Source organism: Eptesicus fuscus, chromosome 3 (assembly GCF_027574615.1).
Source record: "Eptesicus fuscus isolate TK198812 chromosome 3, DD_ASM_mEF_20220401, whole genome shotgun sequence".
In the NCBI taxonomy this organism is placed as follows: Eukaryota; Metazoa; Chordata; class Mammalia; order Chiroptera; family Vespertilionidae; genus Eptesicus; species Eptesicus fuscus.
This window is the reverse complement of record NC_072475.1, coordinates 8180590-8207911: the sequence shown is the minus strand read 5'-3', so window position 1 is coordinate 8207911 and position 27322 is coordinate 8180590. Positions and strand designations below refer to the sequence as shown.

Below are 27322 nucleotides of genomic sequence, written 5' to 3'. Positions count from 1 at the left end.
ATCAAAACTAATTTGCCTAGTCTCTAAAAAATGAAATAAACCTCTTAGAGCCTTTGAAAAGAAAAATGAGCATAGAAAAAAATCACGTGATCAGAAGGTACATTCATAAAGTGGTACAACTTTCTCGCCCAGACAATGGACCACACCCAAGGGATGCACAGAAGAGCTGGTCGCAGGACGCAGCTCTGGGACAGAGCAGGCTCCTCCCTGCCCCGTCAAACCAGGGCGGGCTCCGAGTGGGTTGGCCTCACCTCACAGGGCCTCCTGGTTCCACAAGACACCACCACACGGGTACCCATCCTGTGGACCCAGTTCCTCAGGCACACACAGGTTATTTGCCAGGGAGGATGAAGGGCATGGACCCTGTAGGGCTCTAAGTGTCTTGTGACTTGGAGGGGTCTGAGGAAATGCAGGAGTCACAGCAGGGAGCTCTGAGAGGTGAACACCTGTACCAGCAGCCAGGGGCCGGCCAGGCTCCGAGACCAGGCTGCACCCACCCCTATGTGGCACGTGAGTGTGTGCGGAGGAAGAATCGAGAGTCACAGTAGGCCACTTTGTGAAAAGGTTACAGCATAGATTTTTTTGGGGCTTATTTGTTTTCTGCAAAGAGCAAGTACCACTTGTAAATCTGAACAACAGTGTGTACAAAATAACACCGTCAGTTAGCAGCAGCTTTTCTAATGGCCGAAGCTGAAGCCTCAACTTCCAACCTGGAGGAAGTCAAACCCAGCAGATGGACAGCACGCTGACACAAACACAACGCCTTGAGGTGCTCTGTCCTACTGTCCAGACGCAGCGCTGGTTTTACCAACTGGAACCTGAAGCCTCCAGCCAGTCCTGCCCAGTGGGAAGTCCCACACACCCCGTGCTCCTGCACCAAGGCTGCTCAGGAACTGCAGAGCGCTCATTGGCCCTATTTCCAGAGACTTTCACAGCCTCTACATTTCCTATGATACCCCAGTTTAAATGTAAGTTTTCACTGAAAGACATCGGTACATAAATTGGTATGCCACATGGCATCTTACGACACCTGTGATCTGCAGCTTCTCGGTGCCATCTACCTCTTACATTGCCACTCATTTGAGTGCGTCCATCTGGGCCCCCAACCAGACCCCAACTAAACACCCCAAAGTGACCAATGAGCCAGTTTCTTCTCCATACATTTCAGAGGCCGGGCAGAGCTGGGCTCCATAGCAGCCAGAACTTCAGTCATGGGTCACCTGAGACTTTTGGAAAGTTTAGTGAAACTTACTTATTTAAAATATGATTGTAGTAATACCTTCCCCATTACTTAAAAAACAAGTTACAAAATAAATACAGCAAGGTATGTAAAGGGCACAAATCCTAAGTTTAGAGCTCAATGACACATCTGTCACTACCACTCAAATCAAGAAACAGACCATTTCATTATCCTGGAAGGTTCCCTCCAGCCCCCATTCCAAGTCGATACCCACTCCCCTATTCAGACTCTGTCACCAGTAATGCCTTCTGCCTGACTGTTGAACTTCACATAAACCGAGGCACACAGCATGAGCTCTTCTGCACGTGGCATCTTTTGCTCAATATAGTGTCGGCAAAGCTCAGCCTTTCAGGGCCTATGGGCAGCACATTGTACTTCACTGGGGGGTGTCAGGCCTTTCTCCGGTATGCCAGTTTCTTCATCCATCCCCCCGCTGACCGGCATTTCGGTTGCTTTGAGGGTTTGGTTCCTACAGATAATACTATTTGCAATGCTTTCCTCATTCTGGAGGAGGGAGCCTTGTCAGACCTAGTAGATCCCTGTCCCAGTGCTCAGCTACTCACAGAGGAGGCAGGAGATCCTGGCATTGGGGCCCTCATGAAACCTTGTGGCCCACGGAGCCCCTACCTCCTGTAACAGCTGCACACAGCAGTGAGGTGGCCCAAGAGCATGGCCTCCCAGTCAGGTTTCCAAAGTCTCCCAGTCCAGACAGTCTACTAACCAAAGGTGACTGATCATAAGCCGTGTTGCCTAGGAAGATAGGTGCACCAACTTTATTCCCAGGAAGTTAACAACAGCCAGAGCCCCTGCTAGGTCACCAGCTGCTCTGCACAGGGCCATCCTGTTTTCTGGTTGGGCCCATTTTTCTTGGATGCCTAGGAATGGGAGTGCTGAGTCACAAGGCAGGCATGTTTAAGCTTTAGCAGACACTGCCAAAGAGTTTCCCAAGTGCTGTACCAGTTTACACTCATACCATCACGCTCATGTTCCAATTTTTCTGTATCCTCACTAAAATTTGGTACTGTCAATCTTTTTAAAATGTTACTTTATCCATTACAGTAGAGTTTGAGAATTTTTTCAAAGTCCCATAAACTGGAAACAGTGGTTGTTCAGCAGCCATGGTAACAAGTAATTACTAGAACAGTGATGGGCAACCTTTTGAGCTTGGTGTGTCAAACTTCGCCAAAAAACTGAGCATAACTCGGGTAGTGTGTCACTTTGAGGAAAAAACATTATTTCGCAAATGTTTCATCCTCAGGAGCAGCAAATGTTTCATCCTCAGCATGCGGCCGCCTCGGTGGCCACGTGTCATCAGAAATGGCTACGCGTGTCATAGGTTCGCCATCACTGCACTAGAACAAGCTTAAACCTATTTAAATTACTGCAAGCCCACCTCGGGAGCCAGTCCAGGAGTGGTAGAGGTGTAAGAAAAATGCACTCAACAAACACACCAGGAGTGCCAAAAGACCTGCACCTTTCCCAAGAACCACACGTCTGTAGGTGGTGGCAGCTGAGTCCCTCTGAGAGCCGCCAACCCAGAACCCCACACTCCCAACCTGACAGAGAGCGAGGCTCTGCTCCACTCAGATCCACTCAGAGGGCTGGGCCCTGGGCTCTGTCGTCTCACTTGGAATGGGGCAGCAGGCTGAGACTCTTGACAATTCATGTTCCCTAACAAGTAGGATGCTGAGCACTCTTCCAGACTGGGCCATTTGGATAACCTCTTTTGTGAACAACAGACTTATTAAACTAATTTCTTAATCTGTGTTCTTTAGTTTTCTTAAAGCCCCCCTCCTCTCCCAACACCAGTATCATCAGTAACCACAAGAGCTGTTTTTCCACTTTCAAAGCCTAAAATTAAAGGTGTTTTTATTCTTTTTCTATTAAACATGTATTTATATACATATATATAACCCAAATACTGAAAAACAGTGTCCTAAGTAAACCCCAACATCCCCCCCTGCCCCATTTGAGCTCCCTGCCAGTCACCAACACCTTCACAAACCCAACATGGCCAACCAACCCTCATGACAGACTGTTCTTGGTTATCTTGAACTTTGGAGACAAGGAACCAAATACACATTCTTGTGTCTGACTTCTTTAGCTCCACTTTATGTGGGTGATGTTCGCCCATTACAAGTTCGTCCATTTGCACTGCTGGATGCCTTCCATGGCCTGAACATGTCGCAGTGGCTATATCCCTTGGACGTCATGGACATTTGGGTTATTTCCATTTTCTAGCAATTAAATAATGCTGCCACGAGCATTTTGCATGTGCCTTTGGGTACACACATGTATGTGTTTCTGTACACCAGGGTATGTGTGTGTGTAGCTCCAGCAGATGGTGCCAAACAACTTTCCAAAGTAATGGCACCAATCACACTCCTCCTCATGAACGTGGTCAGTTCCTGCCCTCTGGCTGGCACCTGTCAAGTCTGTCCATTTTAGCCAGGATGTCCTAGGGGGTAGGGGATGGTTTTGGCTTTTGTTTGCATTTCACTGTGATTGATTCATGTGCTTATTCACCATTTGGGTATCTTCTTTTGCCTATTTTTCTACTGATTTGTCAGTGTTTTTTATAAGATTTGTGGGAACTCTCTGTGAATTCTGGGTAAGGGTCCTTCCTAACCACACATTCTGTAAACACTCCTCCACTCTGTGCTTGCCCTTCACTCACTCAGTGGTACCTACTGATGAAGAGCTCTGATTTCCATGCAGTCCATTGTGTTACTCTCTTCCTTTAGTGTCTTTTGGTCCTATTTAAGAAATATTTGCTAATATGAAAATTGTCCCCTGACTGGGAGTTCAACCAGGGGGCGGGGCTGGCCTGCCAACTGCCTGCAGCCCCTCCCCCCGCTGGCCCGATTGACCCAACTGGCCCCCACCCGTGCACGAGTGGGCGCACTGGCCTCTGGTGTAAGAGACAACAATCCTCCCCCTGCAGAAAGAATCTGAGAAGAGAGTAATTCCGTGCTTACAGGGTCGCATGACCTCTACAGTCTTAGGAGAAAGCTGACACGTCAGTGTACAGGGAACACCATCGCTTGAAAGAAACATTCAAGAAGACAGGGATAAGGAGGGCCATGCTAAGCCCTGACTTGGAAGAGGGGTGGTGATGTGCCCAGGCCGTGCCACGCTCCCTGTACACGTGGTACCTCATGGGTCCTCACAACCCAATGGCAGCCACGGTCTGCCTCCGTCTCGGGGAGGAAGAGTGACCTCGAAGCCAAGTACCTACGTCAGGTCCCAGCGGGAAGGGTGCAGGGCATGCAAATGCAAATGCAGATGCTGGCACCCGCCCGTGTCCTCAAGCCTCACCAGGGACACCGACGACACTGCCATCAACCTGCTGGCACAGACAGGAAAGCGCTTCTGCAGTGAAAGCAGCTCCCCGGGGAGCCCTGCAAGTGGACGGCAGTCAGGTCCGTGGGGTTCAGGTCACTGTGTGCGCAGAGCAGGCAAGCGCCCAGCGAGGAAGGTGCAAGTCACACCTGGGAGCCCCAGGAAATGTCACGGGCACGGTGGACTCCAGGGGCTGGGCACCTCGTGCATGCACAGAGGTCCTGAGGAATCCGAGCGACGGCGCAGTCACACGACAGCTGCTGGCGTGTGTGGTGTGAGAGCAGGAACAGCTGGGACCTGAGGAAGGAGAGAGACGGAGAGCAGACAGCAGGTAGCGTGTCCTCACCATGCGGTCCCATTTGGCCTGGGTCCACTCCGCAAGAGGGACAGTGAAGAACCAGATACACGCAAAGAGCACAATAAACATGATTAAACGTGGGGACAGCCTCCACTCGGGGAAATACCACGATGACAATGACCATTTTTCATCCAAAGAAGAAAGGAGCCAGGGGTAAAGCACCCCAGTGCATGCGGATCCTGACAACAGCACAGGGTGCACTGCCCAGCAGAGGAGGAGCCTGAGAGCTCGGTTACGTCGGCCGATGCGCTGACCTCCACACACTCTGCCGAGGCACTCAGGGGCCACGCCACTGTGCCTCGCACGTCTCTTCCCAGGGCAATAACTGGCCTGTTCCATTCCTCCCCACAACAGCCAGAGGCCTGACAGGACTCAGAAGACGGCTAAGGTGAGCAAAGCCTGCTCTGCACTGGAAAAGCTGACAGGAGGCGAGGGTGCCGTGGTGCAGCCCACCTGCGTGTCGGGACACACTGGAATGGGAAGGGATCCGTGCCGGGACAAAGACACCAGTGTGTGATGACACATCCTATTCGAGCTGGATGTCCCCGGCCACACTCCCCCCTGCTGACGTGTGTGATGCATCAGGGGGCTCCCTCACCTTCCAGCTTTAGAAGGCCTGGAGGAGACAGGAGGGCAAGAGAAGAAGGAAGTGGTTGCACTGCCGGCTCCCTCCCCAGGGCCAGCGGCCCCACCAGAGGACTGGCCCTCAGGCCATCTGTCCCGCTGGCTCTGGCAATGTCTCCCCTCCTCTCTGCAGGTTGGCAGCCATGCTATGACTGGTCAACTTTCTAAGGTAAGAGAAAGAATTTGAGAATGGTTAAATCCCTGAGTTTGTGACAAGCTGGGCACCATGCTAAAGGGGGGGGGGGGGGGGTCCGCACCACTCTGTGGTTTCCCATGCCTGCCCCAAGCCATACAGCACTGCCTGATCACCCGTCCCGGGGCTGTTCCATATGAAGTGCCCGTGGGACGTGCCTGGACTCTAATATAATCCCCTCCCCCTCCCCCAGTAAACTAATAAGACGAAAGTCTAAACCAGGTAAACTCTAGGCACACATGAGCACAGACAGCCTGACTCATTACTCACAGTCCCCGCCCCCAGGTCTATACAGCAAGATCGAAGTAGCCAGAGCAGGTGACCTAAAGCTACTCGGTTATAGGGAGCCAAAGAATGCCACTTCAAGGTGGAAAATGTTATTTTTCCTCATTTGCTTGATTAGATGTCTGAGGACAGAAAATAACTTGATAAGATTCTTAAATTCTCAAGTTTGTGACAGCTGGGCTAGGCATTTCTCCTTTAGAAATGAACTAAAATAATTTCTCTTCATTTGGATTTTAAAAGTTTAAATCGCTTGAGATTATTTCAAACTAAGTGTTGAGCCTGTGTTTAGTATTCTAGGGCACACAAAATAGAAGTTCCTGTGTTAGGAAAGCTACCCCCGCCCAAGGCTTACCTAACACAGGAATGTTACACTCTTAGACCTTTCATAACTGTGCCCCTTGGCGTGCTGGTGTGGACCAGGACAGAAGGGCCACTAACCTGGCTTGGATGATCTGATTCTGTGACTACTTATGTTTCTGGTAAGTCACCTAACCACTTCCAGACCCACTTTCTTCATGTGTGAAGTGGAATTAGACCACTCACTTAGTTCATCATCGAGGAATGGGGGCCGGGTGTCTACGAATCCTCTGAAACAATATAGAACACTGTGTATGTGCATATGTGCATTTTCCCGGGCAAAGAGGCTGCTGAAATTAAATGGCAGGAACCCATTAAACTAGGTTTCCTCACAATAATGTTTATGATTCTACAGGCAGAAAGGGTTCAGGCGCCCTGGGTGAATTCATCTTTAAAGGCAATATTTCACTATAGATCAAATCAACAACATTTAGCCTAAGTGGTTTCTTTCACACACATATGCACACACATATTCATAATGTACTTTCCATTAAGCTTTGTGCTACTAATTAACATGGCACAGCTGGCTGTGTGTCACACTGTTACCTGCATGTTCACTTACAAAACGAAGACAGTTCTGAAATAAAACAAATATCTACCTGCAAAACCTAATCCTGCATGTCCATCAGGAGGGTATCTTTATCATGAAGACCTGCTCCCAGAGAATAAGCCAAAGGCCACTTTCAAAATTATATTAAGAAACTAATCCAAAAGGCTTGCTTTGTGCCAACATGAACTCCACCACATTGGGAGCAGAAATTATATTTTCCAGCAATTAATTAATCAATGCAAAGAGTAACTATACAGATTATATAAAAGAAATTAAGGACATTCAGAAAAGAAAACTCTTTCCTAAGCACAGATAGTTCAATGTCTGGGATTTCTGTGTGAACAGTCAAGAAAAGGGTAAATTGGGAAAACAGACGACTCACTTCCAAGAGCTTCAGCTCCTGCACACAGCTGTGCAGCAGCTCTAGGGCGCGCTGAGCCACCTCCCACGGCCTCTGCAGGAAGAGGAGCAGGGTGCACTGGCGAGCAAACAGGTAACTGCGCAGATCTAATAGGGTAGCTTCTTGCCTCTGTATCAATTCACGCTTCTCCATATCTATGGGCTTTCGGAGGGTCAATCCATTCCAGCTCTTCACCGGCTGGCAGAAAAAAGTCAGCCAGTTGGCACCATCTAAACAAACACACATCATGAAAGCTGACTACAGATCCCTTCACCTCACTGAGATGCTGGAGGGACGGTGGGACCTCAGGTACGGGCGGGCAGCTCACCACCCGGTTACTCCCTAAGTACCGGCCCGCCCCTTCCGGTTGGCATGGAACCAGTCTTGGGATGCAGGGATGGGGCCCTTACAAGCACCTTCCTTAGGACTTGTCACTTGACAGTGAGCACAGGGTAACATGGCCTAGGCACAGGCTCCGTCGTACCATGCCACAAGGTGGTGACAGGTGGGGAAGCAGTCAGACTGCGGCTGAGGGGTGAGGGAGCCGCGGGCCCTGTGGTCAGTCAGCTCTGAGGGAAGGCGCGAGGCCTGGGCTGGAGCGGGCCTCCTGGGGCTGGAGGGCAGCCTTCTCACGGGGCCACACAGGTCTTTTTGTCTTCCTTGTCTCCACTCCTTTCCTTACTCAACTGTCACTAACTCAGCCGTGCCAACTACCTGAGTCCTGCTCCTAGAGAAAAGGATGGTAAGCAAAGGAAGATGGAGTACAGGAAGCAGAGAGGAAAATTCTTGCTTGTCAAACATTTCCAACAATGCTCTCAATTTAAACTTATATCCCCAAGACTCAAATATGACCTTAAAATAAACACAAGAAACTATAATAACAAGTCATTCAAACTCTATTAAAAAATCTTAATCTATTTTTCTCACTCCAGAAGAGAGGTGTTAGAACCATTCTGTTCTACGTTCATGTCAGGAAGCAACTTGATAATGGGCATCTGACACTACTGAGTATCTGCAGTGCCAACTGCAACCCACAGCATCCTTTGCTGACTACACTTATACTCAGAGCTGTCAGAGTGCACATTAAGTGTGGTGTCTAGTCAGACCCTTGGAGTCCCAACACCAGCAAGTCCTTCTGCCGGTCCTCACCGCCAGGATTCTCCTGGCTCACACCCACCTTCCCTTCGGGCTTTGTGCGAAGGCCACCTGCTCAGAGAGCCTTCCTGGACTGTTTAGCCTAAAACTGAACAGCACTCACCGCCACCTTATCCCCGCCCTGTGTCCTTTCTGCAGCCTGCACTTATTCCTGCCAGCCTGTAAGTTAAATATTTCTCTTCCTGTGCCTGATTTCGTTCTGGTCCCTGCTTCATTGAGAATAGTGCCTGGTACAGAGTGGATGCTCAACAAGTGTCTATGAAATGAAGGAACAAAAATGAACAATCGTATCAGTCAGCTGCAGAACTTGGACCAGGTTTACTATTGGATTTTAAATGGCCCCAAGTTTATTTTAAAACTGAGAGAACAAAGAAATTACATAAAATATAATGTAAGAAATAGGTAAGATATTTAAAAGATATACATGTATAATATACGTAAAATATAAAAATGTAATTTTATCTCTTCTAAATTTTTTTATTAATTAGTAAATACTTTGCTTTGGTTGTATGTTTACATTGTGTCTTGGCAAAATAAGAGATCCAAAGCTGAACTTGATAAAAACTGGCTGGGAGTGGGGGTCACCAGTGACACTGCATCATCCTTTTCAGAGCTAAGGTGGTGCATGGCTCTAGTGGACTGCCCCGGGATCGCTCATCCCAAGTTTTCTAGCAGACACTATGGGTCCCCGAAACCACTCCTTTCATTGGACATCATAACAAGAGTTCTCTCCGAAAAAACAAACAAACAAAAAAAACCCACCACCCAACAAAGATGTCTATTACAACCCAGCTTGTGATGGCAAGAGCAGAAAACACCCAAATGTCCAGCACCAAGGGATGGCTGAATAAACTAACAAATCCACGCTATGAAGCACCACGCAACTATGAACGAAAATAACTTAGAATTTCAGCTGTTACCTTGGAGAAATGCCTGCGATGGGCTGTTAATAAGAACAAGCTACAGACAAATATCTACATATTTCATGCTATTTCCATCTAAATAAATTATCAACCAAAAAAATTGTGAGGACAATCATAAACTTCATAAATGGTTTGACAGTGCTACTTTTGTACTTTTGAAAGAATTTAAGACATTACTGAAAGTTTAGAGGAAAAATGAACACCTATCACAATGGTGTCATATAAAACTCACTGCAACGAGCATTCAAATAGCACAAAGGTGACCTCTCAACAGAAGCAAAGATCCCACCCTTATGCTAGCAAGGAGGCACAGAATCAGAAGTATCACTAGCCAGCTGTCAGTTGTAAAAATGACACTTTATACCTGAAAAACAACTTCTTAAATGCTTTGGTTACTTAGGAGTCTTCTAAAAGTGAAAGTGACTAATTCTTAATTCTCATTTCATTCCTACTGAAACCACGAGAATATATCCATATAATTTATTTTAAAACAATAATACAGATGCTCTAATCATTTTGTGAATGAATGGCAGCTTCCGGACAACTTAAAAGTGGGGAAACTGTGCTGAGAAGAGGATCTGCATCTAAAGCGTCACCACTCACCGCCAGCACCGAAGTTGACCACATACTGAGAAAACAGGGCGTCCAGCTCGTCGTACTGCACCAGGGCATCTTCAAACTGCTGCAGCATCTCAAACACAAAGGCAAGTTCCTCCTGTTTACCCCAAGTTTTAAAAAAGCAAAAGCCTAAATCAGTATTTTGAAACAATATGTAGCTATTGAAGATTGTAAAAGAGGGAAGCATGCAGCGTTATGAACAATGCTTGTACTAAGCTAAGTAAAAACCAGTTTAATGACATGTCAATGACATTTATGCAGGCACAGAGAGGAGACTGGAATGAAATCAGGGCCAAGGTGAGTTCTGACTCTCCATGACTTATCAGCAGCACAGAACACCACAGTCAACTCTTGTCCTGGACATTCCCCTTGCCATCATTCCAGATACAAGTTTTCACTGGAATCTTCCACATGGAAGAGCTGGACCTTCTTCTCCATATACTCATTTAACCAGCTATTTATTTACACTGAGTGGCCAGATTATTATGATCTCTGAATGCATAATAATCTGGCCACTCAGAGCGTGTGTGTGTGTGTGTGTGTGTGTACACACACACACACACACACACACACACACACACGAGGCCCAGTGCACAAAATTTGTGCACGGGGGGGGGGGGGTGTCCCCTCAGCCCAGCCTGCACCCTCTCCAATCTGGGACCCGAGGGATGTCCAACCGGGAACGGGCAGTTGGACATCCCTCTCACAATCCAGGACTGCTGGCTCCCAACTGCTCGCCTGCCTGCCTGCCTTCTGATTGCTCCTAACCGCTTCTGCCTGCCAGCCTAATCACCTCCTAACCACTCCCCTGCTAGCCTGATTGATGCCTAACTGCTCCCCTGGCAGCCTGATTGCTCCTAACTGCCCTCCCCTGCAGGCCTGGTCACCCTTAACTGCCCTCCCCTGCAGGCCTGGTCCCCCTCAACTGCCCTTCCCTGCAGGCACGGTCGCCCCCAACTTCCCTCCCCTGCTGGCCTAATCCCTCCCAACTGCCCTCCCCTGCTGGCCATCTTTTGGCGGCCATCTTGTGTCCACATGGGGGCAGCCATGTTTGACCACACGGGAACAGCCATCTTGTATGTTGGAGTGATGGTCAATTTGCATATTACTCTTTCATTAGATAGAAAATATATATGGGGTCCGGCCAGCTTGGCCAGGGGGAGGGGTCATGGGCGGTTGGCCGGCCTGCCTGCTGGTCGAACTCCTGGTTGAAGGGACAATTTGCATATTAGCCTTTTATTATATAGGATATACACTGAGTGGCCAGATTATTCTGCGTTCAGAGATCATAATAATCTGGCCACTCAGTGCATATCTATGCAGCCTCATGGGTATGAACTTCATTGCATGGGTTACAATCCAACCTGTCATTATTTATCTGGCACAAATGGTTCAGCTTATGTTCTTCTGGTGGACCTCCACCTTTCTTGTTTTCTTGTGCACTTCCTTACTTGCTGGATCTACAGATATTCCGGGTCCCTGCCCCAACCCTGGAATCAACCACTTCTACAAGGAGCTCCAGCACCTTTTAGTGCAAAATGGAATTTAGAAACCAAGATCTAACACTAGGTGTGCTTATTGCTACTGAGGTGTCATCTTTCCTAGGCCCTGTCAGAAGGCAGAGCAAGTATGTATGTGTACTAAACAACACATACAAATATATGTCTGAATCAACCCATCAATCTACCCACCCACCCACCCACCCACCATACTGTGGGTTCACATTGGTACCTCAGATTCCAATCCAACACCACTGGGTTCAAGGACAAGGCCATTTCATAAAAGGCTAAATGTCAAACTCTGAAGCTCCAGGGAGCTGCTGATATAATTACTCAGGATACCATTTCTGGACAGATACATCTGTTAGCTACTATATTGTCTCTTTGTTTAAAAAACAATGCCAATAAGACTTACCCCAAGAGAGCTGCTTTATTTAGAAGGGAGGGAGGGAGGAAAGGAAAGGAGGTAGGGAACAGGGAGAGAAGGAAATTGTCCAGTTCTACCATCAGTCAAATACCTGAACCATGAAATATTCACAAAAGCTCCAGCCTGGCTCAGTCCTCTTCTCCCTCAAGGTTCTCATGTCATCCTCAAACTTGCCTAGGTTTTTGGTAAAAGACATAAGAAGCAATGTCCTGAGTTTGGTCAGGAAGGCATTCCAGGATTCCTGAGTTCGAGAAGAGTCCTTCAAGGGGTCATTGAGCACAACACACCTGCAGAGACATGAACGGACTATCTGGAAAATACTCTCCAAGCACAGCATCACTGCTCCATTTTTCCTTCCAATGAGTTCCTTCCTCCCCTTCCTTTCTTCCCTCCCTCCCTCCTTCCTTTCTTCCTTCTTTGACTGGTGAGTCAGTCCCTGCAACAGAGTAACTACCAAGGCTTTGGCGGTCCCAGTTACAGTTTGTGAAGGACATGAAGTCAGCATTTTATAACTTCTGTTTTTAAGGAATCCTACACACAAGAATATCAAGACTCCTTGAAGCCCTTGCTATGCTGACGTCCATTATTATCAATAATGAGGGCCTACCACGTGGCCTCCCCCAGGGTCACTGGGCCAGAGGGCCTCTCCACTGGGGGTTACTGTGTACAGGTTTCACCTGCCAGACCAGCAACTCCACCAGGAGGGACCTGGTTCTGTTTTCAGCACCCCCATCACATGCTCAAGGGTCAGGCACACCACAGTCACGCAGAGTAAACATTTATCACTACCCGAAGCCAATAATCTGTATCATCCCAGTATCAGCCCAATGAGGTAAAATTAAAGATACTTACCTGTCACTCTGTTTATTACAAAAATCATTTCTTATCTTGTCCACAATAGAAGTTCGAGGAAGGATGTTGGTTTTGTTTTTTTTCTTGGCATCATTTTCAACTACCACTATTAACCAGTCCACAGAGCTATGAGCTTTCAGAACATTCTGCCACTTGGTCAGGTCGTCTTTTACTGTTGCTTTATACACTTCAGTATCCTAAAAATAAATACGTCACTGTGAAAGCAAGTTAATCCATCCCTTCCATTCACATGGCAAAATGTGTCTAACAGCAGGGAATACAGCAGCCACAGCACTTTCCAGTCCCGGGATGGGGACGCTCCAGGAGACGCCCAGTACCGAGCCATCCCTGCAGGTCTCTGGGCAGGCTCAGCATGTAGCCTTTGAGTTATCCCCAAATACTTGGGAGCCTGAGGGAAGATCTTCCAATGTCACAGAGGAAGAGACTGTAAGTCAGACAGCTCGGGAAGTTGCCCACAGTGACAGTCAGCTAGGTAAGTTGGGACTTCAAAACCCAGGACTGCATGGCCAAAGGCCGTGTGCCCAAGCACTGCAGGAATCCCATCCACACACGTGCCTGGATGGGGGAGGCAAGAGGCTCCTCCCGCTGCAGGCTGCCTGCCATCACTGTAGGCCCTTCAGAAAATGCAATTTAAGGGGGGAAAACACACCTCATTCATAATGTCCACAAAAATCATATCCAACAATAAAAATACAAGACTTTTGTGAAAAACACTGTAACACATTATTAAAGGATATAAAAAAGGTAGAAAGAAGGCAAAAACAAACCATGTTCCCAGACCAAAAGATTCATAATTATTAATTCCTCTCAAATTAATCTATAACTTATTCAAGGCAATCACAATCAAACCCTCTCCAGTCTTTCCTTTTTTCTTTTCAGTGACCTGTTTTCTTTTCAGTGACCTGCTGTTCCAGTGGCCTGTTGCTTTGTAACAAACCATACAATATGCAATGGTCCAGAACATATATTCTGCTCATGAACGCACAACCTAGAGACTCAGTGGACAGCTCATCTGCACCTCCTGGTGTCAGCTGTGGGGTTTGAAGGCTGGAGCTTGTAGGCCAGGACCTGCTGGGACTAGGGCTGCGCCTCCACATGCCTGCCCATAGAAGCACTTGACTTCCTCACAGAATGGTGGCTGGGCTCTAAGAGAAAGCATCCTAAGAGGACCTGGCAGAAGGTATATTACCTTTTATGACTTGAAAAAATCAACAACCTTTGTATACACAAAAAACTAGAATATATAATGGGAGAGAAAACCCCATTTACAATAGCAACAAAAAAGTAAAATACTTAGAAACAAAGTTAACAAAAAACGTTGAAAATCTATGAAGAAGTAGAAAACACTCTGAAAGGCACAGAAGTAGACCTGCACACATGGAAAGACATCCCTTGCTTTGGGTTAGAATAGCTCAACATCATCAAGATGTTAGATCTGCATGTGGTTATTTATAAACTTCATATGATCCCAATAAAAATACCAAGAAGCTTTCGTCTGGAGCTAAGGAACCTGATACTAACGTTCACCTGGGAAATCAAGCAGGCAAGAGCAACCAGGAACACACGTTAAGGATGAACCTCAAGGGGGACTAGCCCAAGCGGATAGGAACGACATGTTCCGTCGGTCTAGGAAAGTGCAAACTGCAAAGTGCTGAACTCTTCTTAGAAGATGTGTCTCTAACCATAGTGTAGTGTTCATAGCAGCCGTGAAACTATGTTCTGCATATTGTAGGACTGAGCCCAGAGCCGATGTGTTCACGGTGTCGAGAACCAAGGTGAATATAAACATGAATGGGTAAGGCCAGAAAGAGCCCTGCGGGGTCAGGCTAAAATCTGAGGCATCGGTACCAACTCTAGGCTCCAGAGAAATGTCCTTTCCTAGCAATGTCTACAAAAAGGGCATAAAGTAGGGGCACGCCACAGTGGCAAAGGGAGAAATGGCTGATTCCAGGACAACGTAGCAAAAGTACAAGAACCGAGAACATCTTATCGTCCCAGAAAGTTAGAAAATGTTCAAAAGGACATAGAAGCCATTTGAAGTGACCCTGGCTGGCCAAATCTGGGACAATTTGAACCTCAAATAAGTAAGGCTAATTGGCTGTAAAGCATTAAATTAAACAAAACCCATGCAGGCTCTCTCCTGGAGTAGAGCACTGGCTGATAAATTTGGGGGAGTGCAGTTTGCAACCTTTGGTAAAGGCTGGCTCAGGAAGAGTCACCAGTGGGGATGGCATCTCGGTGTGAACACTGGATAAGGAGAAGGGTACTCTCAGGGCCGTACGGTGCTCCCAGAGATGGCTTATTAGTTGCAAGGGGAAAACAACTAGAGCATGAAGAAACCAGACAACTCCTTGACCACCAATCAAACCTGACATTTCCACTGAGGGGCTGGAGAGAGAGTTACCAGGCCTGGGCAGCCATCTCCAGGCCTCTCACCAGGCTGGCCCTTGGCTATCACCTGGGAATGTGGACTTCGAGAGGGCTCCCTCCCACCACATATGACGAGAGTGCTTCCCTGGGCCTAAACCGTTTGTGTAGACACTATGGCTGTGCTGGAACCTACTCTCTCTCTGGGAGGGCAGTTTTCATACATGCCAGGCAAAGATGCCACATGACCAGCCCCAATAAAAACCCTGCGTGCTGAGTCTCTGATGAGCTAACAGACGACATCTTACACGTGTTGTTGGACAAAAGCAAAAGGTGCATGGGGTGAAGTCCAGAAAAACCAGGCATGAGCTTTGAGTTATTTCTCATTAAAATTACAAAAACTGCTTCTGCACCCTCAGATTCAGGTTAAAATGTCACAATATGCAATGACTTATGTGTTTTTATTGCTAAACTATTAGTTCATGAGAGGAGAATTCTGTCAAGAATGAAAAGTTTCTCTCTGGATTCATAAATATACAACTGCCAAGTACAAGTGAACGCCTACCGCAGCAGGGCTCCCTCACTGGCTGGGCAGTCCCGGAAGCCCTTTGTCAGGCCCTAGTCATGAGGAAGGACACAGTGCCCAGGCCCTCAGAAAGCACACAAACCAGCTAGGGAAAACAAGGACTATCTGCTATGATGGTGAACATAGAAGGTTATCAATATTTACTTAATAGCTAAAAGTAAATATTAAAAATACTAGTGGCCACTGGGGCACAAAGAGATGCCTCACAGAACTTGGAACACAAGAAGGAAGACTGCAATGGGTGATTACCATGAAAGCAATGCACTGGACCAAAGCAGAAAGATGCAACAAAGCCATACATCTGGCCGAAGAATGGAGAAAAGAGAACACCAAAAATAAAGGGTGCACAAGAAAGTACATATGAAAAATTGTAACTGTCTCAAAAAAAACACCTAGACCGTGGATTGTTAACCACATTCCAAGACATCCCCCACACCCAAGTGAATACTTACACAGCATTCTGTCCAATAAATATGAAGGAAGGGGAACGTAAGCAGAGCTTTGTTTCCTTCTTTGGGGAGTAACTCCTCTTTGAACTGCACAAAGTTGGATTCTAAGTGAATCATCTTGGGAGCCCGGCCATAGGACCTATAAACAATTTGAAAAGTCACTGAGAAAAACAACTGAAGTATGGTCAGCAGAAAGAGAAAAATGCAACAAGAATTTCATTTTCTTTTTTTTTAATTAATTTTTTTTAGAGAGAGACAAAGGAAGGGAGAAACATTGCTGTTCCATTTATCCATGCACTCATTGAATGACTCTTGTATGTGCCCTGACCGGGGATCGAACATGCAATCTTGGTGTATCAGGACAATGCTCTAACCAACTGAGCTACCTGGCCAGGGCAAGAATTTAATTGTTTCTATGAGTTCAGAAGTACATATAGACTATTAACCAATACGAGTCTTTCAAAATAATTCTAGAAATTATTTTAAACACAGTTCACAGCTACACATCAAAGCTCTCTGTCCATAAAACCTTTTTTTACTCAATGATACTTGCAAGCACAAGAATATGCTATCTAACCAGGGCTATTTGCAACAATACAGACGTCTGAGAAAAATGGACCTGACTACTTCATCTGTAAGTCACTATAAAAGAAAAGTTTCTCAAATGTCCAAAGTGAAGTTTGAAACTATGAAAGCTAATACTGCTGTCACCTGTGTTATCCAGAAAAGAGAACCGTGTGGTTAAAGAGAACAGGATTTGTTTGCAGAGTACAAATAAAACCATGGTAACCACCCTCCTCCCTCTACTCAGCCCAAGAGGAAAGAACACAGAAACCCCATCACGTACAAATATCTAACCTGAGGTTATCAGAAGATATGGGTGCTATTTTGTTATACTTCTAAAAATAAATTATGCTACATGTGTCTTTATTCCAAACCTCATTTTCCACCTCTTGAGGTTGTGTCTCCAATCTGAAGAGCATCCCTGCTTCGAGCTGACACCAACCGTGTTAAATGTGACCAGGCTCACACCTGAACTTGTCTACATCCTATTTGCAGGCTATTTTTTTTTCTATCCTTTGTAAGACGAATCAAGTTCTCTTTTTCCATCTTAACCATCTATTCCTATTCTGCTGCTGCTTACATTTTTATTTTTAACTAGTGGCCTGGTGCACGAATTTGTGCACATTGAAAGGAAATTAATTAGAAGAAATATTTTAATATCGCTATTCGCCCTTTCTCTATAATGGAAGTGTCAACCAAATTCATGATCAACAACAACAGATCAAAATACACGCATGCAATTGGCACCAGCGAGAGCTTTATATATATAGATAAACTTGCTTAATTATATCTGCTTTCTGATTTAGCTAAACTTTTTCCAGCCCAGTGAAGCACCCCAATTTCTCTTTCAGGTAATTGTCAGAAACACAACAGTAAATATCAACATGAAGCAGATATTATTGTAGATCACGCAGGGAGAACAAAGGGTAAAATATCTAACTGCAGCAGTGTTTGACTATATTCTGCACAGTGAGAAAACCTGAAGTCATTTTCAAGGTCCACCATTTCTTACTTCTTTTCAGTCAGGTCAAGTTTCTAAGCTTTCTAAATCTCTGTTTTCTGGCTAATGAAAAGAAAATGGGATTCCACCAAGTCTCCTACCTACCTACTCCAGGGCTTCTGTGAGAATCAAATGAGATGAGGCACGGGAAAATGCTTCAAGACATTTGATTAAGGTGTAAAATGTTTCCACCTGGCTATAAAGCAAGTCGTGTTCCTGGGCTGAAGAAACTCCAAGAAGACTAGTCACTAGAGAGAGGAAGCAGGGCATTGCTACATGACGTCATTATCTGGCGCCCACAGCCACCATTTCCAGGCTGGGCTGGGCCGTGGGCCGCATTTTGCACCACAGGGTCTCGGCAGCTTCGGCTGCGATTTGGTGGGCTGTTGCTCTGGGTGGTGGCAGGGCCTCATCTGCCCCCTGGTGGTCAGTGCACATCATAGCGACCAGTCAGACGGTCGGATACTTAGCATATTAGCCTTTTATATATAGATATATATAGATACGCATAAACTTACATTTTCTTTCAAAGACTAAAGTCAACATGTATCTTCCTTGAATGAGACAAGAAAGCACACCTCTCTTTTTTCCACACATCTGGAACTTTAGATTTTTTTCATTTTTAAAAGAATTGATACCTTAACTTTAGGAAAATATTTTATGACTTGTTTGCTGGCATCTGCTTCTTTCATCTTGTAAATTTTGAGATCATTTTTCTTCTTGAGAGACATCCTTTAATTATTTCAGACAGAGTGGTAAAGTTTCTGATCACATATGTCTAAAAATGTTATTGTTTATTGCACTGTTTTCCAACTATTTCCATGTTCTTAAGCAGTGAGTAGAATATCTGAATGGCACTCTGGAGTAACACATATGGCTGTGCACAGCAAGATGTGACAGATCAGGGTCCCTAGCCATCCTGGGCCCCAGTTGGTCCCCAAGGCCAAAAGGAACAAAATCTCTTAGCACCCTGTCTCGTCCAGGCCTCCCTCCCCACCCCCCGCCACACACACACACACACGCACGCACACACACACACACACACACACACACACACAAGTGCAGGTGCCTACTCCATCCCCTCTGCCTCACCTACATATCAGTCTCCTACAGCTGCTCTGATGCAGTTTTCCCTCTTGCACAAGTGCTAGGTTCAAAGGTATTTTCCCTCAGTACTTTGAGAAGGCTGTTCTTAAATGTCCTATTTTATGCTGCATTTCAAATGTTGAGACTGCAAATTTGGTTTCCCTTTTCTCCGTTTTCTTGGCATAGCTTTCTGTTTGCTTTGTTTTACTTTTATTATGCTTGACTTGCAGCAAGCTCTGATCATTTCTGGGAAAATCTTGATGTTAGTTCTTCAAATATTGCCTGTTTTCCATTCTCTGTTCTCTCCTCTGAAACACCTATTAGCTGTCTGTCCATCCTCCTGCTCTCCCTCCCCCTCCCAATGGCTCTATCACAAGTGTTGGTTGCCATATGTTGTGTGCCCCTTATTACTAAATGTAGGAGCACGGTTCATTAATGAGCCAAGTAATAACCTGTGCTTCCAGTAGCTTTAGGATGTAACTTTCTTCTTCTTGGCATTTTTATTTTCTTAAGCTCCCAGTGTCACCATTTGTACATCTTCCGAAGCTCTCCAACAGAATGGTAAACCCTCTGAGTGCTACCCACACAGTCAGGCATCAGGGATTCTATTGGTTCCTTTTCCCTGGTGACATCTCCCAGGAGCACAATCTTGCTGCGCCAACCAGGTCCTAAATTTGATGAAGCACCTCCTCCCAAGGTTTTCTAAAACAGGGAGTGTGGTAGCCTTATCCCTTGGGCCACCCAGTTTCTCCTGGATGCATTCTCTACTCTCTTGCCTGGAGAGCTGGATGTGGCACAGAGTTCTTGGTTCTCAGCTGTACCCCATTCAGATTTAGATATGCTGATTTTAGAATGGAACTTCTCCCAACTTTTTGCAGTGCCTCATATCCAAGGGTCTGTAGCTTCATGTCCATAGAAAGACTCCCCCCACCGCCTCCAGGTTCCTGCAGGGCAGACAACTATGGTCACTTCTGCGCATGCACACACACACGCAGGCAGGCATGCATGCAGACACAGGACTGTGGGGGCCCTGCATCTAACTGCTTCCTGCCCATGCCCTCTGCCACTATCCTTTCCAGCCTGGTCTTGCCCTCACCTATCAAGGCCCTGACACCTGTCAGGGACTTGCCTGCTCCTCAGGGAGTCTCCTCTGCAGACACATAGGGCTCAGCTGTCTCTCCCAATTCCTCCATCTCTCTTCCTTCTAACAGGTGCCCAAAAAGGTGTCCACGTCTCTTTAATGCCATCATCTCTACCACCTTTCTCAGTCCTTATGCATTTATGCCTTTTTAGTCCTTTTTCCATTTAATGTTTCAGAAAGGTAAAGAGATTAATACATATATTAAATCTATGTAGTTTCTCTACTTCATTTTTCACCTCAAAACTCTCTTTATTGTTTCATGGACACACTTTTTTTCTTTTATCTTTCTGAGTGTTTAAATAATGTATACTTATTTGAAATCCTTTTTAAATTACTCTATTTCTTTAGACATTAAATTCCTCCATTTTGCCAAAACCGGTTTGGCTCAGTGGATAGAGTGTCAGCCTGCGGACTGAAAGGTCCCAGGTTTGATTCCGGTTAAGGGCATGTACCTTGGTTGCGGCCACATCCCCAGTAGGGGGTGTGCAGGAGGCAGCTGATCGATGTTTCTCTTTCATCGATGTTTCTAGCTCTCTATCCCTCTCCCTTCCTCTCTGTAAAAAATCAATAAAATATATTTTAAAAAAATTCCTCCATTTGCTAAGTGAAATGTTTTCTCTCATTCACAGCACTAGGCCTCCTCAGAAGCTGAGCAATCTATATATATATATATAAATAAAAGGCTAATATGCAAAGTGTCCCCTCGGGAGTTCGACCAGGAGTTCGATCGCCTGCTATGACGTGCGCTGACCACCAGGGGGCGGCACAGAACATGGCATGCGACCAGCGTGGTGGTGGCACGCGGGTGGCAAGAGAAGGAGGGGGCGGGGCGGCAAGGGAAGGAGAAGGCAGGGAGGTGGGGAGGCGGGGAATCTGATCGGCCCTCATCGCTGGCCAGGCCTAGGGACCCTACCTGTACACAAATTTTGTGCACTGGGCCTCTAGTTTTTTCATAAGAGAATTCTCCCACATTCTGTATACTATTTATATCAAATGTTAGTGATTAAGCACATTCCTGTAACACAATAATTGGGCACAAAAATTAGACTACATTCAATAGCGAACCTGGGTGAGTCATCCTCAGAAAGCCACACTAATTCTTTATGGTAAAAATTGGTAGTCAGAAATGAATAATGTAGCAATAATCAGAATTACATGACCATGAATAACAACAGGAAATTTTTATCCACATTGTTAAAATCAGATTACCTATGTTAACAAATTAAAATCCAAACACTTTCTAAAAATAATACCTTACCAGAAATAATCCAAAACCAAGTATTTCCTTTGAACAAGTCATTAAATAAACAATTACAACAGGGCAGCTGGGGTGGCTGATGTGGTTTCTGTCCTAATTAAAAAAAAAATCTTTCTGTATACTTTCTCATCCTTAAGGAAGGGCATGGGAAGGAGCTCAGGGTGGACAGAGGTGTTTATGAGAGCACAGATAAAGGCCCATCTTGCCTTAATGTGGAGTCTGAGTGAGTGCCCGTCTCCTTTCCAGAGCGCCTATGCTTCTAAGACATGCTGATGAACCCTGAAGAATCAGAAATCATTCCTGGAAAGGCAGGCCTCTAACTCAAAAGGACTGTCCTATTTCTTCCACCCTATGACTCGTTAAGAAAATCAGTCTATTTCTTAGGGAGGAAGGCCCACAGTTGTGGTGCCACTCAGTTTCTCCGCAGTGCCCTGCAGGACGCAGGCTTTAGCTTGTACTGCCTCACTTGTTCACACAGATGTCTAAAAAGTGAAAGAGGGAGATATAGCCGAAAAACAAACACATCATACCTTCTCCATTCCATCGGTTCTCTCGGCAGCTGCTGTGAAAGTGTGGGGTAAATAGAGGTAAATAAATTCTGATCTCCAGCACCTACAACAGGAATAAAGAGAAATCCAGTTAGGACATTTTTAGGTAAGTATAGGCAAAACAGGCTCTAAAATGTATTAAATTGGTAATTTTAGACAATTTCATATTTAGTAAAATGATATCACAAAACGAGATGTCTCATATCTTTACATAACTGGTCTCTAGAAAACCTGGAACCTGACATATATTATCTAACTTAACCTCCAAGAGTGGGTATGATTTTTCCCTTGAGGAGAGTAAGGCTAAAAAAAGTTGAGTAACTTGCCCAAAGCCACAGAGCTCAGGAAAGATGGAGCCCCTCAATTCCACCCACTTTCACTCCTGAGTCTGCCCTACAGCCACTGTTTTCTTCAACTTCAAAAGAACAGCCAGAACATTCCAGGCAGCAAAGTAAACCAGATGATGTGCACATGAACTTCATCATCAGAATAAATTCAGTCTGCATCCAAATAGCATCGGGAGCAAAACCATACAAAACACCCACCATGCAGTCTCTCACTTAGACCCCACAGTAACTCCTAGGAGGCAAGGCCAAACCTGGAGCCCTCTCGACAGAGAAGGAAGAGGAGGTGTGAGAGGCGTTCAGAGCACACCGCTAGACTGGCAGATACTGGTCATGAAACACACACATACACACACACACACACACACACACACACACTCACACACACACACACACACTCACACTCACACACACACACACACACACACACACACACACACACACACGGGCCTGACTTTAACTGCACACACACTCAGCTTTCCACTCAGCTCTTTCACAGTAGTTCTAACAGAATGGAAAAAGCCCACTTAGCTCTCATAAAAGGATAGTATAACCTCACTGTTATACGTAAGCTAGAAAAGAAAAGTACCTTTTTAATATAGATTACTCAAATTCGTATACTCAGAGGATCCTCTGACTTTAAGCAAAACCATTTTCCAAATTGCTTTAATATTGATCTTAAAGAAAAGGAATTGATGGGGGCCATTAAAACATTTGCTTGTTTTGCTATCATGAACCTAAAAAAAAAAAAAAGGAAAGAAAAAGAAACCTCCCCAAACCATGTAACAATGTCGAGTCACTGCTGAGAGTAATGACACTGTGGGCAGCTGAGTTGTGAGGATCAGAAGGCGGTGAGGCACTGTGAGGGCACAGACACTGAACACCTGAATCCCCGTCTCAGCTTCACATCTGCTAGCTGAACAGCCTGGGGACACCCTTTACCCCTCCTGTGCCTCAGGGGGCCATCTGTGAAATGGGAAAGTAAGTACCTCTCCAAAAGGGCTGTGGTGAGGAGTAAATGAGTCAACACCAATAAATAACCCTGAACAATACCTCATAAGGGTATTATTAGTACATTTTTGTTAAACTAAAAACAATCTTTATGTCTTAACTTATCATTTTTCATCATGTTCATTTCTTTGGTAGTCATCCTAAAAATCATTAAAGTATGAAAATCTACAGTTAGATTTCCTATCTTAGATTGCCAACTTCTGTTGCCTCTTTAAAAGGTTCCAAGGTTAACATACAAAAATCATCACTCTGCTACACAGAACTTAGGGCAGCTACATGAAAGCTTTTTCCTCTTTCACTCGGTTTTCTATAAAGTCTCACATAAATGCCCAATTAACACTTGCACACAGAGTAAAAAAGTGAAATGCTTCCTGCACCCCTCCCGTAAGCTACTTCCCCCAGGAAATCCGTTCTACAATAAAATCTTCTAAATGGAGACTCTAAAATAAAATTTCTCTTACATTCTATCATGGACTAAACACTGAATTTGTGTCCAAATTTTCATTTTAAAATACTATAGGTTAATTAGCATATCTGTCAAGGGCAAAGATGTCATCTGACAACAACTGGGAACTTAAAATGTGTCCATTTGACCTCAGTGCCTGTTGTGAACTGTGTGCCCCCCCCCCGCCTCCCCATTCTTATATTGAAACTGTACTACGGTCTTGGAAAACGTAATGAAAAGACCATGTGAGGACACGGCACGAAGGTGGCCATCTACAAGCTAAGGAAAGAGGTTGAAGAAACCTACTCTGTGGACACACTGAGCATGGACTTCCAGCCACCAAAACTGTAAGAAAGTAAGTCTGTTGTTTAAGCTACCCAGTGTGTGGCATTTTGTTATGACAGCCCTGGCAAACTAACACAGTACCTAATTTACATTTGAAAGTCAAATTCTTCTAAACCACTGACGCTCTACATTGAACAAGAATGGAGAAAAGCCACCATGACTTTCTCCAAATACACAGTTATTATCCTATCCTATATAACAAAAGGGTAATATGCAAATTGACCTAACGGCAGAAGGACCAGTCGCAATGATGTGCACTGACCACCAGGGGGCAGACGCTCAATGCAGGAGCTGCCCCCTGGTGGTCAGTGTGCTCCCACAGGGGGAGTGCCACTCAGCCAGAAGCCCTGAGCTGGGATCATGACCGGTGAGCACAGCAGTAGTGGCAGGAGCCTCTCCTGCTTCCATGGCAGTCAGTCGGACATCCCCTGAGGGCTCCAAGACTGCGAGAGGGCGCAGGCCAGGCTGAGGGACCACCCCCCCCCCCCCAACTATTTTATTTGTTAGGACTAGAGGCCCAGTGCACGAGTGCACAAATCTCGTGCACTGGGCCTCTAGTCCTAACTAATAAAATAGTAATATGCAAATTGACTGCACCTTCACTATGTCCAAGCCACGCCCACCAGCCAATCAGGGCGAGTATGCAAATTACCCAACAAAGATGGTGGTTAATTTGCATACACTGAGGGAGGGAAGAGTGAAGACTGAAGACAACTTAGAAGGAAGAGGGAGGAAAAGCGTAAAGCAAGGTGGCTGCCAGAGGGAAAACCCAGGCGGGGCGGAGCGGGGGTGGAGGCAGTGGGGCGCGGGTGCAGGCGCGGCGGCCGCAACGGCGGTGGCAGCGGCAGCGCACACGGGCCGCAGCGGCCGCTTGCAGGATTCTTCCTGCAAATGGGCTACTAGTTAATTATAATACTCTTAGGTCTTTATTATCATAAAAATTAGAGATGCCTTTGAAAATGGGCTCTAAAGAGCCAGAGAATGAAACAGAAAGATAGGAAAGGGCTTATGTGTAAAACCCCCAAAGAATCAAATCTCAGTTTATGTGACAGGTAACTAAATTAACAGTATATACTTTGTAGCTTCCCAAAGTAGCCCAACCACTAAGTAGAAAGTCATTAGAGCTTTGAGGGCTGAATTGTAAGAGCAACAACTTCCAGGCTGAGTTTTCATTTTAATCCCATGGACAGAGACAAACCAAGGATTAAGCTATTAGAAAACAGCTACTAAAAGCAAAAATGAGGCTTAAGATTGATGTGCCCGTGCTCAGAGAACCCTGTTCAGAAACTTGCTATGTTCATTTTTCTGACTCAAGAGGCCTATTAAAAACAACTAAGATTTCTTTTTCTTTTTTTTGCTCAATCCCTCCACCCTTCCCAACCTACCCCACCCCCAAAGCTGTCTGCCTGCTTGAGCCCTAAGTTTCTGATTATATGAATCTATTTTCTTATTATTTATGCCAGCTGTAACTGGATTTTCTGTTACATGCAGTCAGATGACAGACCTTCACTATTTCCTGAATTACTTCTGCACACTCTGAGATTTTTAAAAGCATAAATCCATGTATTAATCATGTAATTTAAAATTTTTATGTCTTAAGAGCAGATAGCTAGTTAAACATGGAGGAAAGAATTAAAAAAGATGATTTCATTGATTTGAGCATAAATGAATCATATCTCAACAAACTCTGCTTAACATTTTCTTAAAATCTTTGAAACAGAAGGACTTAGGGTCTAAATTATAGAGAAAGTAATTAGCAACTTATATCAACATTAAAAAGACACTAACAGGTCTAATTTACAAAACATAAGTCACTACAGATATAGACATATCATTTAGATACTAGATCATCAACAATAAGACAATAAGAAAATGGCCATTTTTAAAGAAACTCTAGACTTTGAAGAAGTTGATTATAACTAAAAATAGAATCCTATAGGCTAGGTGGTCTTTTTAGACCCAAGATGCTATCACTAAAATGATAAGCTAACCAAAGCCTAGTAACAGGCCCAGATAAACCCAACGATAATGATGCTGCTGCTACTGCTAACCAGCAATGTGGACGGGTTAGTTAGAAGCTGTCGTCAGAGTCATACGTCATCTGTTTTACCGTTCGTCAACCTAAAGGGTAACAGAACTGTTACCGTCAATCATTTGATGCACAAAACCTTTTACTTTATGTCCACTAGAACTGCAAAGTCACAAACTTATTTAATATTAAACAATTTTTAAATTCATATTTTGACCCTGGCCAGGTGGCTCAATTGGTTGGAGCAATGTTCCGTATATCAAAGCGTTACAGGTTCGATTCCCAGTCAGGCACAAACCTAGGTTGCATGATCAATCCCTAGAACTTGGGCACGTCGGGAGGCAACAAATTGATGTTTCTCTCTCTCTCTAAAAATCAATAAAAACATATCCTCAGGTGAGGATTTTTTAAAAAATCATATTTTAATCCTTAACAGTCAATTGATACTTAATGAGCAGAGGATTCCAGGATGTGGGTGATTTTAAATCACAGCTCAGCACATACTGCCATTTCATCCCTCGCTTTCACGGTATGCTTATGCCATAGCCCTCCTCCTGATCCTTACTGTGAACACACCCACGAGGACATACACACGCGCTCTCTCCCACTTTGCTTTTCCCATTTCCCCAGTACCAAGTCTAGATAAGTTACTTTCCCTGGTAAGTGTAATCAAAGGAGGGGGGGGGGGTACAAAGTATATTAGTGTTAATCAAGTTTTATACTCTGGGAATCTGTAGAAAAGGGACTACAACAGATACAGAGAGACTACTACAAGATATAAAATCCTAAAGTCTTTCTTTTTCATCAGTAAAGATAATTAGCACACATGCCAAGTGTTAAAGAGGTCTGGGCAAACACTTGTAACCAGGGGACAACAGTCACCTCTAATACTCAAAGACCAGACTAGACTTAAAATCGGAGAGTCTAAACAAAGAGATTGGATAAATGCATATAAATATAAGAATACTGAAGAATCAGTCTTTAACAGTTTGTTTTAAAAAATGTTTTTAAAGATGATTGTAGCAGTCTGAATCATAGCACTTGTAAGTTCATGAAGAGATTACTTAAAAAAAAAGAAAAGCCCAGCAATGTGGCTTAGTGGTTGAACATTGATCTATGAATCAGGAAGTCATGGTTTGATTTCTGGTCAAGGCACATGCCTGGGTTGCAAGCTTGATCCTCAGTAGGGGGTGTGCAGAAGGCAGCTGATCCATGATTCTCTATCATCATTGATGTTTCTATCTCTCCCTCTCCCTTCCTCTCTGAAATCAACCCTCCTATATAATAAATAGGTAATATGCTAAT

At 45.1% G+C, this 27322-nt stretch overlaps 1 protein-coding gene across 1 annotated transcript in view; it reads right to left on the bottom strand.

The window, feature by feature from the left end:
- The window catches only part of TRAPPC10 (trafficking protein particle complex subunit 10), a 73774-nt gene that overhangs the window by 31991 nt on the left and 14461 nt on the right, over positions 1-27322 (bottom strand). Inside the window, exons 2-7 of the mRNA XM_008145663.3 lie at positions 21826-21907; positions 16250-16385; positions 12824-13020; positions 12063-12258; positions 10031-10142; positions 7332-7579 (exon numbers count right to left, since the gene is read on the bottom strand). Of these exons, the coding sequence (XP_008143885.2) occupies positions 7332-7579; positions 10031-10142; positions 12063-12258; positions 12824-13020; positions 16250-16385; positions 21826-21907 (971 nt within the window). The remainder of the gene's footprint in view (positions 1-7331; positions 7580-10030; positions 10143-12062; positions 12259-12823; positions 13021-16249; positions 16386-21825; positions 21908-27322) is intronic.